Raw genomic sequence first — 17,494 nt, 5'->3', positions numbered from 1 at the left:
TGATGGTTACAACAATTAGTAATGAGAGCTGCAATTCTGAAAGTTGGTTCTTAGATACTGGTTGTTCCGATCATATGACAGGAAACAAGACATGGTTAAGAGAAGTGGATCCTAGAAGAAATACAAATGTGAGGCTTGCAGATCATAGAGTCTTGGTTGTAGAAGGAATGGGGAATATTGCTATTGAAGGAAAGAAGGGAAAACTGGCAATAATTGAAGAAGTTCTTTATGTCCCTGGAATGTAGTGCAATTTAATTAGTGTTTGTCAATTCATTCAGAAAGGATATTCAGTGGTTAAGAAGGATAACACCTTTAAGTTGTTTGATAAACATCAAAGGTTAGCATTGAAAACTCCTATTGCAAAGAATTGAACTTTTTAGACCAATATGAAAGCTGTAGAGTTGAATTGTTTGTCTACTATAGTAAAAGATGAAAATAGCTGGCTATGGCATTATAGATTTGGTCATATCAATTTTAGAGGTCTTAATCAATTAGTTGATAAAGATATGATTCTGGGAGTACCTAAAATTGAGATACCAAACACAGTTTGTGATACTTGCTTGTTGGGCAAGCAACCCAGAAATGCATTCAGTTCAAGTGCATCAAATAGATCAAAGGAGCTACTTAATATTGTGTATTTAGATGTGTGTGTTCTTTTAGAGGTTCCTTCATTAGGGGGCAACAAATACTTCATCAGTTTTGTTGATGAGTTTAGCAGAAAACTCTGGTTGTATTTGATTAAGGCCAAAAGTGAAGCATTCGAAATGTTTCAGAAGTTTAAAATCTTGGTAGAAAAGCAAAGCGGAAAGTCTATTAAGATTTTAAGAACTGATGGTGGTGGTGAGTATACCTCAAAGGTGTTTGAAAAGTTTTGTGAAGACAATGGTATTGTGCATGAAGTCACTGCTCCATACACTCCACAACAAAATGGTTTGGCTGAGAGAAGGAATAGAAGCCTGCTTGACATGACCAAGAGTATGATCAAATTGAAGAAGATGCCTAATACTTTTTGGGGAGAAGCAGTAAGAACTGCAGCTTACATCTTCAACAGATGTCCCACTAAGAAACTTGATCAAATTCCTGAAGAAATCTGGACTGTTTGCAAGCAGTCAGCTAAACACTTAAGAGTTTTTGGTTAATTATGTTATATGCATATCCCTGATGTATATGTAAAGAGAAGGAAGCTGGGGGCTAGGAGTGAGCCTATGATATTGGTTGGCTATCATGAAACAGGTGCATACAGTTATATCATCCTCTAAATCATTCAATAGTGATTAGTAGAGATGTTAAAATCTGTGAGAATGAAGCTTGGGATTGGAAAAGTAAAGTGAAGAGTTCTAATCATAAAGTGAACAAGTTCAACTTGATATTGAAGTTCAACCTCAAGTACATGTTGAAGAGAATCAAGCCATTAGAACTTCAACTAGACAAAGATTTGCTTCCACTAGATTAGCTGGACATGAAGTCACTCCAGATAATTTAGTTAATGAAGAAGGGGAATTTGTTCATTTTGCACTATTAGCAGATGCAGAACCAATCAATTATGAAGTAGCATTGAATGAAGATGTATGGAAGAATGCTATGATTGAAGAGTTGAATTCAATCAATAGAAACAACACATGCGAACTGATTGAACTGCCTGCTAGCAAGAAGCCAATAGATGTAAAATGGATTTTCAAGTTGAAGCTGAAGCCAAATGGTGAAGTAGCCAAGCATAAAGCAAGATTAGTGGCTAGGGGATTCATGCAGAAGGCTGGTATGGTTTACTTTGAAGTTTATGCTCCAGTAGCAAGATTAGAGACTGTGAGATTAATAGTTGCTATAGCTTGTGGAAGAAACTGGCCAATGCATCATTTGGATGTAAAATCTGCTTTTCTAAATGGTCCCTTAGATGAAGAAGTGTATGTGACACAGCCACCAGGTTTCAAAATCAAAGGGAAGGAGAATATGGTGTATAGATTACACAAGGCACTATATGGATTGAAACAAGCACCAAGAGCTTGGAACAAGAGAATTGACAGTTTTCTTGTGCAGCAAGAATTTGTCAAATGCAAGTTTGAGTATGGTGTATATGTGAAGAAAGGAATTGAAGGTAATCAACTACTCATTTGTTTATATGTTGATGATTTGATAGTGACTGGTAGTGATGTGAATGAGATAGAGGCATTCAAAACTCAGATGATGAATGAGTTTGAAATGTCAGATTTAGGAAAATTGACATATTTTCTAGGAATGGAATTTACTGAAGTTGCAGAGGGATTGGTGATGCATCAAAAGAAGTATGCATCTGACATATTGAAGAGGTTCAATATGATGAACTGCAAGCCATCATCATCACCTGCTGAGACAAATGTGAACCGGTGATGAATGAAGAAGAAGAACCTGTGGATTCTACATTGTTCAAGCAAATAGTTAGTTCACTGAGGTATCTATGCAAAAGTAGGCTTGATATTGCATATGCAGTTGGTATAATCAGTAGATTCATGAGTGAAGCAAGAGTATCTCATCTGCTAGTAGCCAAAAGAGTGATAAGATACATCAAAGGAACACTCTAGTATGGCATCCTATTTCCTAAATGTTTGAATGATAGTTCTATGGAACAGATGGCATATTCTGATGCTGATTGGTGTGGAGATAAGCAGGATAGGAAGAGCACTTCAGGGTACCTATTCAAGTTCTTAAATGCTCGAATTTCATGATGTGCTAAGAAGCAACCAGTTGTAGCATTGTCAACCAGTGAATCTGATTATATTGCAGGATGTATGGCAGCATGTCAGGCAATATGGCTTGAAAATATACTCGAAGAAATGGAGATAGAGGTTAGTAGACCTATAACATTGTTCATAGACAACAAATCTGCTATAAGCTTGGCAAGAAATCCAGTTCTGCATGGGAGAAGCAATCATATAGAGGCTAAGTTCCCTTTTCTGAGGGAGCAAGTGAACAAAGGTGCATTGCAAATTGTCCATTGCTCCACTGAGCTGCAACTTGTAGACATATTTACTAAGGCAATGAAGGTTGACAGGTTCATCAAGCTAAGGAGTTTGATTGGCATGAAGGAAATGGAAACTTGAATTAAGAGAGGATGTTAGTTTTATTTCAAGTTAGAATAAGTGTGTTTAGTGACTTAATCAAGTTTGTTTTGGTTAAGATCACATGTTTTCCAATTAGTTAGTTTGTTATGCAATTTATGGTGTGAAAAGAGCAATTTACGGTTTGTTAGTGTTTGTTACAGTTGGAAAACAACTTGTTTTTCAAGTAACTCTTTTGTATATAAACCCTTTGTATAGTGTGACTAATACAATGAATGCAATCATAATTTCACAACCTTCATTCTTCTATTCATCTTTCTTCTCATTCTCTCAAATTCACTAAATCACACAAAACCAAGAAAAACTCTAGAAACCATAATAACAGTTTATGTTATTGTTGCTTGTTGAATAAGCTTCCATTGTTGCGCTAACACTATCTGATATGTCAAGCAATGTTTATCATTGAGTAGCAAACCAAATTAGATGCAAAATAGATTGTCGCACCTTAGAACAATTGCCACCAATAAAAAAAAATTGATTGATATAATCCGCATGCACACTTGGGAGAACCGAAGAAACACCCAACCAACAATGAATAGTGTCAAACCTCTCCAAAAATGTTACAGCGTAAAAATAAATGAGACGAAGAAGACTCGAGGCGATATATGAGCAGAATCATCTTGATTTCCTTACGAGAGTGCAAATAATAATGCACGAGCTACCTAGATAACTATTTATTTTGATAGAGTATTGATAAATTATATGATTATAAAGCAATAGAAAGTAGAAATTTTAAAATAGATACTCATAAATCATAAAGATGACTCAAACTGGCACGTCTAAACTAGCAAAAACATGATTCAATATGCCGTACGCTAATTACATTGTTTAAAAATTTCACAAAAGGAAATTGTGTCATGAAAATACATTTGTCATCGTCTCCTTAAAAAAAATTGTCATAGTCATAAATATATGAGCAAAAGTTATTTCTTTTGCCACTTTAAATAATATGGAAGTTTATGTTGGAAATCTAGGTCTTAACAAAAACAGATTTCATAAAGCATGTTCAATAATCATGAATCAATAGCGGAAGCAAACAAAACATTGAACATGATTATGATCGGATCTACGACATGTTTGATTTATCAAGGATATTAAGATTTAGGGTATTAGGAATACCTGGATAAAGCTTTCATGGCAGCCCTTTCAACGACAACGGTAAACAGAGAGAGAGATGATCTGAAACAAACAAGAACGTTAGCGGCGGCTGATTTGGTTCTTCCTCAACTTGTACCTTTATGCCTCTAGTTCTCTTCAGATGGGGAGAAGAGAGAGTTTGCCGTGTCCGGTATATTGGGGACCATAGCCTCTTTTATATTGGATGGCCATTAGGGTTTCCCATTATTCCGTTAATGGGTCATCCGGACATCCACTCATAGAGTCCATATCAACTAATTAAATATTTAATTAATTATCCAATTAGAAATCTAATAAACCTTATTACTTAATTTGATCACTAATCAATTAAGGCTCCAAATTGATAAATAGCTAATATAATTATTATTACGATATTTGCCCACATAATGATATTGGAATATTATTAAATAATAAAATATTCCAACAATCTCCCACTTGGGCTACATATCTTAATAATTATATCAGAATTCTTTAGGCGCGCAACTGAATGCTATTTATCTTTAGATTTCAACCTTACAATCTGGTCCACCTCATACATTAATAATGGGACCACCGCGGCTGTCGTCACTGACGTATAACGAGACGGAACCCCGACGACCACCATACCAATGCACTTGATGACATAGATCGATATGGATGAGTGACATGGAAATTTCATGTAATGTGATCTCTAAATCATGTCTATTTCCAACTGATCCAACTGAAAACTTTAGTGAGATCAAAACTGAAGTTTGCAAATTCAATATTTGCACAAAATGATACAGAAATGGTTATAATAAATATAACCTCATGAACTTTATATCTGCAGAAAATCATAACATAAAGTTTGTATCAATACCAAAACAAAAGTATAGAACATAAAGTAAAAGAGACTCCCACTAATCCAAGACATCCTTAATGACAACAACCATATGAAAGACCTTATGTGTCATGTCTTTGAATAGCGGATCAGCTAGCATAAAGTTTGTCTCTACTTGTTCTATCATTCAACAACAATAATCTATAAGGTAATGAACCTTATAAACTTTGTTATCAAATAACTATACAACTGAATTATGTCACTATATAACTTGAGTGGTCTTTCAATGCCTTTAACGATATGCAACCAAGTGACATAAATACTTACAGTCATTTCCTGAGTTAGGATGTATGTCATATACCGACATCCAAAAGTCAGAGTCTGACACAAAAATGATCTCCAAATTGTCAGATCTCTGATGTGAGCATAAGCTCTCTTGTTCTCTTTAATAATCCTTAAGGTTGCTTTTCAACAATTCAAACTTTGAATTGCTCAAGTATCTGCCAAACAATCTGATTATATATGCTATTTCCAAATGCATATAAATAAGATCATACATAAAAATCCTATAGACAAAGCGTAGGAAAATACTTAATTTTTTGAATTTATAAATTTTTTAATGGGCAATATTTGAGACTAAAAGTCTCTCTCAGTGATTGTCACCTATAATTTATTATGTCAATTTATTTTCAACTTTATTGATATAAAACTTTTGTGACATCTGAAGGATACTTTGAGAGTAATCTCTAAGTATCTAAAACTTAATACAAAAGAAGTGTCCCCAAGATCTTTCATCGCTAAACTTTTGTTAGAGATTTCCTTGGTTTCACATAACAAACATATATCATAGTTGACTAAATAAAATAAAATCGACACATTTAAACTCAAAACATAAATTTACTCCCACTGAGCTTTCTAAATCCACAGTTCTCCATAATATTATCTCAAAACCAAATGAAACAATTACTTAATGAGAATTTGTGGTAACACTAAAGAGACAAATTTCTTAACTTATAAGTGGATTTCATGACTTTGCAAACCATCTACTTTGTATCCATTGACACAAAAGTTTTCTTCAGTTGCACCATATTGTATCATTAATGTTGCCATTAAGAAACGTTGTATTGCCATCCATCTTATGTAGCTATAATAAGCAAACTAGTATCATGACTGTCCTAATAGAGTCTTTCGATTAAACCAAATAGAATTTCTTTTTTCAGTCAATTCTTTATGACACCAGAAGCCCTAGTTCTTGAGGGTGTTTCAGTCAATTCTTTATGACACCAGAAGCCCTAGTTCTTGAGGGTGTTGAGTTTGAACTATATGAATTAATTTCTTAACTTGATTGAGAGGAAGAACAATAATGTCCTTATGAGGATCCAAAAATACTATAATAGTAACTACATGAATTAGTTTAGAACTAATTCTTCCTCATTCAATTTTGTTCTATTACCATATCTCTCCCCCAAACTCAATATCCTCAAGAAAATTTAACAATTTATGTCTCAAAATTTCCTTAATTTGTGGGACGAAAAATTTATAGTATTCAAAACCTTAAACAATATAGAATGTCACAATCATAACTGAATCGACTCTAATAATTGAACTTAAAAGACACATTGAATCATCATTTGAAAATAAAACTCAAAATATCTTGATTTATTCAAAGAGAAATTAAAACAAAAATTAATTCAAATAATGATTCACCAAATTTTCTTTTAAATACAAAAATAAGCTAGTAACGACAATCTAAAAATAGTTCAAAGATGAATAAAATAATCTTTATCGACTATGTCCATTCTAAATTGATATATCTTTCAACATCATTGGACATAAATCAGTCAAGACTACCTTTCTTTATTTGCCCTTATCTTTTGAGGTATTTTTTTGAATGAGCACCATTTTATTTTCTCTTGCTTCAACCTTTTCTTATTTGCACACTTTATGAATTGATCATTTAAATGATCATTCCTAACTGTAACAGTTATAAACTTAATTGTGCAAATAGAATACTATATACTGAATTCTCGAACAAGTCATATGATAGTCGAAATTACTGAATTTTCAAACAAGTCATGTGATAGTCGAAATTATAGTGTCTTAGCAAGATTAAATATTTACATAATGTGCTCCTAACATTTTCTTTGCCTAATAATCTTAATGAAATACTCACTCTCCAGCGAGAGCTTGTCTTTCTCTATATTGCTTTTGAAACCACCTTAGTTTAAGCAAATAAAATATGACAAAAATTTGTCATCTTAAACAACACATCTAATACATATGATATTTCAGCTTTATGATCTCACGTGACCTATGAGATTTGGTGTATACTCACTTGTCAAACTTAATTCTCACATTAGTTGCTGAATTTGTGAGAGAATGTGAGTTTCACCAACCTTATTTAAGGTCTAGATCCAAGAACAATGTTAATGTTCTTCTTTAAATCCTATATTAGAATTTAACTCAAATTAGCAGATACATAAACTATATTAGTTTAGAGAGAACAAGAGTAGCTGAAGTACTCACCAAAATACCTAGTGCACCATCAATATCAAGTCTTTAAACAATAATATCAATTGCTAGTGGTATTTTACAGCAATGATCAAACAAGGACAATTTACTTTGACAAAGAATAAATTCTTATAATTGTCATATGTTTATCATAATATATGTTAATGTAAACTCTTAAATATTTAAATTACACTAACACAACATCATCACACATGTCAGTTAAATATTAAAGAAACGTGGTTCTTTATTTGTAAATAAAAGACCTTAACAAGATACCAAGCGCACCATTAAAACACAATCTTTGGATTGCTAAGAATTAATTGCAAGCGGTACTCTCAATGCGATGTTCAAATATTGGTAATAAGTCCTGTCAGATAATGGGTGCCTTTTGACATCCTCATTGCCCACATGGAAAATTAAAGAATTACCACATATTTAACATCAGAAAAGACCAAAAACAAGATACCAAACGCACCGTTAAAACACAATCTTTTGACTGCTAAGAATTAACTGCAAACGGCAATCTCAATGAAATGATCAAATATGGTAATAAGTCCTGTCAGACAATGGGTGCCTTTTGACATCCTCATTATCCACATGGATAAAACTTAAGAAGTCCTGTCAGATAATGGGTGCCTTTTGACATCCTCATTATCCACATGGAAACCTTAATAATTACCACATATTTACCATCGCAGGTATGTAATTATTCGGCCAAGCTGTGTCTTCCTTTTGGCCGACTAAAACAGCTCGCATGAACAATTTCATACTACATCTTTTGAAATTCCAATTGAATCAAATCTACGCAACAGAGGTTACTTTTGCAATTTGTTGTTTCAATCAAAACAACCAAAATTACTAGACAATTCAATAAATGAATTTAAATGGGAATGGTCTTAATTTTACAAGGCAGATGGGAAATGTCTTAAATTTACAAGGCACTACCGACATAATGTAGGCCGAATTAGTTCATTATGTTGCTAAGTAACCATAAGGTCACTCGACAACCCTTAAGTGTGAAGACAAATTCACGAATTTGAAAGAAGATGAAAGTCACAAATCACACCAATGTGTATATGACAATACTTAAGTGTGAAGACAAACTCACAAATTTGAAAGAAGATGCAAGTCACAAATCACACCAATGTGTGTATGACAATACATTTACAAATATCGCATAAAAGCAACAAAAAAAACATAGCATGAAATATATTCAAAATGCATGATAAGACAAAATATTATTGTAGAAAACTTAATGACAATAAACTCTAACATCATAATCATGCTATAAGAAAAATATTCAATTTTAAACCAAAAGAAAATTGAACCTTATATACACCAAAATATTCATGTCAGAATTGATTCACATATACCAATTGATTCTTTAAATAAAATAATGAAAAACTCTAGACTCAATTATTTCCTAAATAAGGAAATATATTTTATGTTTATAAATAAACAAACAAAACTAGAATTATTATTTCTAAAACTTTAAAGAACCAAATTCTTATCTTATGTACAAAAAAAAATGTTCATGAGATTCATTATTAAAAGGCAACATATATATCACAAATATATTTTAATCTTTATTTGCCTACTTCTCAAAAACAAACTTTATGTACAAAATCTTCGTGAAATAAAGATATGATAATGATAATGATATATAAAAAAAAATGTCAAATCAAATCCAAATAGTTATTTGGTAACCACGTAACAACTTTATAGATAAATTACATCAGAAGGATTTTGATTTGAAAGGAAAACCAAAATTCATCCGAAACATATTTAAATTCAAATTAAATATTTATTAAATCATTATCAAATATTTATCACGGTTACAAATGTGATAGTGTCAAATATACATAACAATTTGAAAACAAAACAAATTGCATGATATCTTGATCTAAAAAAACAAGGTTTGTTACCAGCATAACACAAAATTGTATTTGCTATATGAATGGCTAAATGAGCAAACAAAATAATCGTAAAAATTATCCCAAAACTGGACAGATGAACTTTTGGAATGAAAGCCCAAGTTTTAATAAAATTCTTGAAGAAAATAGCAAAGCTGTCTTTTCCAAAACAAGATTAAAATATAAAAAAAACTGGATCCATACCACATGGGTTGCGAGACAAGTATGGTTACACAATTATAAGGTAAAAATTTGTTTTACAAGAGACTTAAGAAAAAAACATCAACACCTTATAATCCCAAAAGGAAAACGAAACAAAAGTCTTAGAAGTTAGACAACAAATGCCTCACATCATATTAGTATTCCAAAGCAAAATCAAATTTACGTTGACCGAAAAATTGTAGGTCGATTGATCGTAAACTTCATGGGATGAAAATTGGATCAAACTTTAACCGATTTGCATAGACAGAATAACATATATATACTACGCAATTTTAGTGAAACTAAAGGAGGAACAGATCCAATTAAACTTAAAGGCGTGCGCCGCTGGATTATCGATGCAAGTATATCCAACAAAAGACACCATAAATTTAAAACAAAGGCTCACGCATATTAAGAACATAAAAAAGAACAAATCGAAGTAATCACAAAAAATTCCTCGATTAACAAAAATTTACGATTCATCAAAAAAATTCTCAATTAACATAAAATTTACGATTCATCGATAGATGGGAAAAAATGGTTAAACACAACTGATCCCAATAAATCAAACATGTAGACCTGCTCTGATATCGCTTGTTGGAAATCTAGGTCTTAATAAAAACAGATTTCATAAAGCATGTTCAATAATCATGAATCAATAGCGGAAGCAAACAAAACATTGAACATGATTATGATCGGATCTACGACATGTTTGATTTATCAAGGATATTAAGATTTAGGGTATTAGGAATACCTGGATAAAGCTTTCATGGTAGCCCTTTCAACGACAACGGTAAACAGAGAGAGATGATCTGAAACAAACAAGAACGTTAGCGGCGGCTGATTTGGTTCTTCCTCAACCAGTACCTTTATGCCTCTAGTTCTCTTCAGATGGGAAGAAGAGAGAGTTTGCCGTGTCCGGTATATTGGGGACCATAGCCTCTTTTATATTGGATGGCCATTAGGGTTTCCCATTATTCCGTTAATGGGCCATCCGGACATCCACTCATAGAGTCCATATCAACTAATTAAATATTTAATTAATTATCCAATTAGAAATCTAATAAGCCTTATTACTTAATTTGATCACTAATCAATTAAGGCTCCAAATTGATAAATAGCTAATATAATTATTATTACGATATTTGCCCACATAATGATATTAGAATATTATTAAATAATAAAATATTCCAACAGTTTATGCCAACTCCAATTCTGGCTGGGTCATGGATTATTGTCAACTTTAATGGTTAAAATGCTCCAAAAAAGGAAGGTAGGAAGTAGAGACAGTCAGTATCTACTTTTAATGCGGGAACCAACAAATATATGATTTGTATGATTGATGATAGTTTCTCAATGAGCCTCTTAATTTTGATCTCGAGTGGATCATAAGTTCTGATCAACTGTTTTTATGTGTAAAATTTGTTTGGATCATATAACTTTTCATCGATTTTTTTGGACAAGATGAGCAATTTTAAGGGTCAATTGAGGAACTATCATGACGTCTATTGAGGAACTACATGTCGTAACCATGACAATAATGATGGTCTTGAACCTAGTTTCAAGTAGTGTCTAAAGAGTGGATCTATGAACTGATGTACAAAACCAGTCGAAATGGTTTGTTGGCATTTCAAGTGTGGCATCCTTCATCCCATTTGAGATCGCCTTTACCATACGCTCGTGAGTTTGAAATACAAAAACAAAACAATGAAAATCATTAAAAAAAATATTAATTAAATTAAACATTGAAAAATGCTAAACATCCCGACAATGTTTTATCCCGAAGCATCCCGAATGATGTGTCAGTTTTCCTATCTATGCCACGTGTTTTCTCTTGTGCAAAACATCTCTTTTTTTTTTTTTTTCTTTTTCGGATTTTCATTTATCTTCATCCTCACTCTTTCTTCTTCTTCCCACTAAACATTCATTAGTAAACTATTCCTACAAAGCTCTGCTTTTTCTCATATGGGTAATCTTATTATCCATCACCTTGATTTGGCAACTTGGTATCATAAAATGAAGTTTTATTCTTCAAAGAGAAGTGTAAATGTGATCCAGAATTGCAAAACCATATCAATAATAAGAATATGAGGTTGAACCTCCCAACAAACTCTACTGGCTGGCTGTTATATGAATAAATTTTCTTGTAATCAATATCCATGTTGATTCACACAGTTTATTTGAGAATTCAGAGTGCATATGTTGCTGGTAGTGTGTTACTTATCTAGCGTGTTAAAATACATAGTAAAACGGCAATCGTGAAAATTCACGAGAAAAGCTTTCGTGAGAAATAGCACTGCTCTTAAACATTTGAAAAATATAATTATACTTAATTAAACGTCGCTTCAAACCTTGCAGGAGATGTCTTTACCGAATATTGGTATAAGTGAAAGATCAGTAGGGCCATCGGGAAAAGCATCTGGTGCTAGTGGGAAAAGCATCAGGTTCATCCCATGCTACTCACTTTATTTTTATTTGACTATAGATAGATACTCCAAAGTCTTTATTTATGTCCACACTTTGCAATTCCTATCCATCAAGCCAACTCTTTCACTCATTGATCACTTAGAAGCGTATCAAGGTCGCTATTAAAATTAAGTAGGGACTAAACTTACAAGGTCGCTATTTTATAGGGACTAGAAACATAATTAACCCTAAATTTTTTAGATGGAGTAAAACGAAAAGTTGGTATATTATAGGGACCAAAAATATATTTAACCTTATTTGTTATATTGTTTTTTTTTTTGTCTCTGAAAGATTTGTTTTATTGTTGATATCATTTAAAAAGATAAATATAGTTTGTTACAATATGAAAGTGCAAAATATATATTATGTAAATATATATTATGTACCTATAATTTTAATCAAAACCAATAATTTTAACCAACATTTCATAAAAAATATTGGTCATAATTTATCGCATTAGCGTAATAAAAAAAAAAAGACAGCCGTCTAAACGCTAATAGTGGTAAAGAGAATGATAAGAAACTAAACAATTTTTTTTTTATCAAAACATCTACGGTAATTATATTTCTTAATTCATTTTTCAAAATCTCAAACGACAAACAAAGCATATCACAATTTGAGCGATTTGCCCCGGTTTTGCTCCTTTGTAATTTGGTAGTCTCCTTCCCAAGTTTTATCCAAATATATATTATTGTGACATCTTTGAAATTTAAAAATAAAACTCAAAAAAATGTCAAAATGTTTGACACTCTAATTAAAAGTTTCATTTGCTCCAAGTATACAAGCTAGTTTTTGGCATTTTTTTAATTTTAAAGAAAAATCACACGGTTATTAGAGTTAAATGTTACATCAATTAATGATATCACATCTGTGTAAATTTTGGGAGGGAGACTACCAAATCATGGAGAAAACATAAGGGGAAAAAACTCCTAAAAAGATGGGGACTGCAATTGTACACAATCGCGGTAGATAGAAGATGAAAAACACAGTCTATCCTAATATATGCACTTGAATGACCTCTTTTCTCATATTGGGCAGGGATATGCATGAGCATAAGTTTATTGGGGAGATTGTTGAAAAAGTCTTAGGAAATATAGAACCTGTTCCCTTACCTGTTGGTGATTACAAAGTTGGACTGGAGCACCAAAAGCAACATGTGATTTCCCTTTTGAATGTTGGGTCAGATGATACAGTCCGTATGGTAGGGATCCACGGGATTGGTGGAATAGGGAAAACAACTCTTGCTATATCTGTTTATAATTTGATTGCCAACGAATTTGAGGTTTCATGTTTTGTTGAAAATGTTAGAGAAAATCATGAAAAACATGGGTTACCATATCTCCAAAATATCATTCTTTCTAAAGTAGTTGGGGAGAAAAAGGAGTTAACAGGTGTTCTAAATGGGATTTCAAAATTGGGGCAGATGCTCCAGAAAAAGAAGTTACTTTTGATTCTAGATGATGTTAATGAGTTAGAGCAATTAGAAGCTCTGGCTGGAAAACACGATTGGTTTAATCGCTCAAGTCGAGTCATCATCACAACTAGGGACAAAAGTTTGCTAAAATGGCATGGGATTAAACGTACGTATGAGGTGAAGGGGTTGAATGACAATGATGTTGCTGAGTTGGTTAGACGGAAAGCTTTTAAAGATGAATTTAGTCCAAGCTATAACAATGTTTCAATAGAAAAATGCATGTTTTAGAACGTGTCGTAGCATATGCTTGTGGTCATCCACTCGCTTTGGAAGTCATGGGTTCTCACTTTTCTAATAAGACAATAGAACAATGTAAAGATGCTCTAGATCGTTATGAAAAAGTTCCTCATAAAAAGATCCAAACGACACTACAACTGAGCTTTGATGCTTTGGAGGACGAAGAGAAGTTTGTTTTTCTTGACATTGCTTGTTGCTTCAAAGGATGGAAATTAACAAGGGTCAAAGAAATACTTCATGTCCATCATGGTGATAACATGAAAGATCACATTAATGTGTTAGTAGAAAAATCTCTCATAAAAATAAATGAGTTTGGTAATGTAACATTACATGATTTGCTAGAAGATATGGGGAAAGAAATTGTTAGACAAGAGTCACCAAATGATCCTGGAGAACGCAGTAGGTTATGGGACCCTAAAGATATACAAAAAGTTTTAGAAGAAAATAAGGTGAGTTACTGTTGCTAATGTTAACTGCTAAGTTACCATTTTTTGCTTTATGCATTAATAATGTTATTAATTGTCACAATTTTTTTCTTCCTTTATACGAGTTTATGGTAATAATTCCCTTTTATGGTATGCTTAACCAGTGCCCCGGGGGCACCGGTTAGCAGGACCCTATAGTTAATGCTTAACTTACCTTTTTAGCTTTCTATATCATTAATGTTATTAATTGTCACAATATCACAATTTTTTTTTACCTTTATGAGTTTAATTTATATGTAGATGAGTGTAATTTTTTTTACTCATACCTTCAATGTTGTGTTGTCATAACATTCAATGAATTAAAACCATATGATTTATCATATATTAATTGACGTGACAACACATCATTAAATGTATGCATATAACTTTTTAACATACAATTTATACAAGGGTAAAGTTGAACACTTAATAATATTTCAGGATCTTTAAATACGTGGTGTAACATCTCAAATTCATGATTAAAACATCTCAAAAAAAAAAAAAAAACGTAGTCTAAAGTTCTATTTCTAACATATATTTGTGTATTATTTTACAAACATATATTGTTTGATTTGTCCTTTTTTGTTTATAGGGAACAGATAAAATTGAAATCATACATTTCAACTGTTGGAATAGAGTAAAATGGGATTTACCAAAAAGAGTAAAATGGGATGGAGAAGCTTTCAAGAGGATGAAAAATCTCAAAACACTAATAATTATGCATGCTGATTTTTCTCAAAAGCCCAAACATCTTCCAAAAAGTCTAAGAGTGCTGGAATGTGAATATCTCAATCCATTGGAGTGGAAGTTCTTTCTCAAAAAGGCAAGTGTAACATATTTATATCTCTTATCTTAAATTAATAAATACGGTTTAATATTAATTATTTATTTGCATGATTTTCTATTTCCTTTTTTTTTTTTTTTTTTGCAGAAATTCCAGAATATGAAAGTTTTAAATCTCAATAGCAGTAAAGCTTTAGCACAAATACCTGATATATCTGGTCTCCCAAATTTAGAAGGATTTTCAATTCAAGATTGTGCAACACTAATTGCAATTGACAAATCGATAGGTTTTCTAGGTAACCTTAAAATCTTGAGAATTGTAAACTGCACCAAAATCAGAATTATTCCACCTCTCATGTTGCCTTCTCTAGAAGAACTCTATCTTTCAGATTGTAGTAATCTTGAGAATTTTTCACCTGTGATAGATGAATTTGGTGATAAGCTTAAAATAATGAGTGTTATAAATTGCATCAAGCTAAGGAGTATTCCACCTCTCAAGTTCGATTCATTAGAAACACTAGAACTTTCAGGTTGTGATTCTCTTGAGAGTTTTCCACTTGTGGTGGACACGTTTCTTGCAAAACTGAAAACCCTGAATGTTAAAAGTTGTTGCAATCTCAGAATTATTCCACCTCTCAAGTTGGATTCACTAGAAACACTAGAACTTTCAGGTCCTGATACTCTTGAGAGTTTTCCACTTGTGGTTGGTGGGCATCTTGGAAAACTTAAAACCCTGGTTATTGGAAACTGTCTCAGGAGTATTCAACCTTTCATGTTACCTTCTCTAGAAGAACTCTATCTTTCAGATTGTAGTAATCTTGAGAATTTTTCACATGTGATAGATGAGTTTGGTGATAAGCTTAAAATAATGAGAATTAAACATTGCATCAAGCTAAGGAGTATTCCATCTCTCAAGTTGGATTCACTAGAAACACTAGAACTTTCAGATTGTAATAATCTCGAGAGTTTTCCAAGCGTGGCAGACAAGTTTCTTGGAAAACTTAAAACCCTGCTTGTTAGACGTTGTTACAATCTCAGGATTATTCCACCTCTCAAGTTGGATTCACTAGAAACACTAGAACTTTCAGGTTGTGATAGTCTTGAGAGTTTTCCACTTGTGGTGGACACGTTTCTTGCAAAACTCAAAACCCTGAATGTTAAAAGTTGTCGCAATCTCAGAATTATTCCACCTCTCAAGCTGGATTCATTAGAAACACTAGAAATTTCGGATTGTCATAGTCTTGAGAGTTTTCCACTTGTGATTGGTGGGCATCTTGGAAAACTTAAAACCCTAGTTGTTACAAAATGTCGCAGTCTCAGGAGTATTCCACCTCTTAAGTTGGATTCACTAGAAACACTAGAACTTTCATGTTGTGATACTCTTGAGAGTTTTCCACTTGTGGTGGACATGTTTCTTGCAAAACTTAAAACCCTGAATGTTAAAAGTTGTCGCAATCTCCGAATTATTCCACCTCTCAAGCTGGATTCACTAGAAACACTAGAACTTTCGGATTGTCATAGTCTTGAGAGTTTTCCACTTGTGGTGGACGAGTATCTTGGAAAACTTAAAACCATGCCTGTTACAAATTGTCTCAGCCTCAGGAGTATTCCACCTCTCAAGTTGGATTCACTAGAGACACTTGACCTTTCATGTTGTTATAGTCTTGAGAATTTTCCACTTGTGGTGGACGGGTTTCTTGGAAAACTTAAAACAATGCTTGTTAAAAATTGTCACAGTCTCAGAAGTATTCCACCTCTTAAGTTGGATTTGCTAGAAAAACTTGACCTTTCAAATTGTTTTATGCTCGAGAGTTTTTCAAGTGTGGGGGATGGGTTGTTGGATAAACTTAAAATCGTGAATATTGAATTCTGCATCATGCTTAGGAGTATGCCACAACTTAGTTTGACTTCATTGGAAAATTTCAATATTTCATGTTGTTATAGTCTCGAGAGTTTTCCAGGACTCCTCTTGGATGTCACTCCCGGTAAAGAATCACCGTTTCCATTTCACAATCTTACTCAGCCTCCAACATTTCACCCATGTGACTGTGAGTATTATAACCGATCAGATGGAAATGATCCTAAGCTTACCATCATGAATGAAGAAAAAGTGAAATCAATGCAATCTTCAAATGTAAAGTATATTTGTGTCAGGAACACTAAACTTTCAGATGAATTAATATTGTCAAAAATTCTTATGTTGTTTGCCAATGTGAAAGAATTACACCTAACTAACAATCAACTCACAATTATTCCTAAATCTATAGAAAAGTGTCAATTTTTATGGAACCTTGTCTTGGATGATTGTGAGGAACTTAACGAAATTAAAGGGATTCCTCCATGCTTAAGAGAGTTATCTGCACTAAACTGCAAGTCACTGTCTTCGTCGTGCAAAAGCAAATTACTAAATCAGGTTA

General features: G+C 32.7%; 1 protein-coding gene and 1 pseudogene across 5 annotated transcripts in view; both read left to right on the top strand.

The window, feature by feature from the left end:
- The first annotated feature begins 12,676 nt into the window (after window positions 1-12,676).
- On the top strand, window positions 12,677-15,228 carry LOC146917750 (TMV resistance protein N-like; annotated as a pseudogene). The gene is made up of 2 exons (XR_015013479.1): window positions 12,677-14,279; window positions 14,887-15,228. The product of XR_015013479.1 is annotated as a TMV resistance protein N-like (transcript).
- LOC146917745 (uncharacterized) overlaps window positions 15,202-17,494 on the top strand; it is a 134,943-nt gene continuing 132,650 nt past the window's right edge. For all 4 annotated transcript variants that reach the window (XM_085716578.1, XM_085716579.1, XM_085716580.1 and 1 more), the window contains exon 1: window positions 15,202-17,490. In XM_085716578.1, the coding sequence (XP_085572704.1) occupies window positions 15,238-17,490 (2,253 nt within the window). In that variant the 5' untranslated portion in view covers window positions 15,202-15,237. The remainder of the gene's footprint in view (window positions 17,491-17,494) is intronic.

This window comes from Medicago sativa, chromosome 6 (assembly GCF_051527215.1).
Source record: "Medicago sativa cultivar Bolivia chromosome 6, Bolivia_mono, whole genome shotgun sequence".
NCBI classification, from domain to species: domain Eukaryota; kingdom Viridiplantae; phylum Streptophyta; class Magnoliopsida; order Fabales; family Fabaceae; genus Medicago; species Medicago sativa.
The sequence above is the reverse complement of the archived record's forward strand: the minus strand, read 5'-3'. Positions and strand labels throughout refer to the sequence as shown.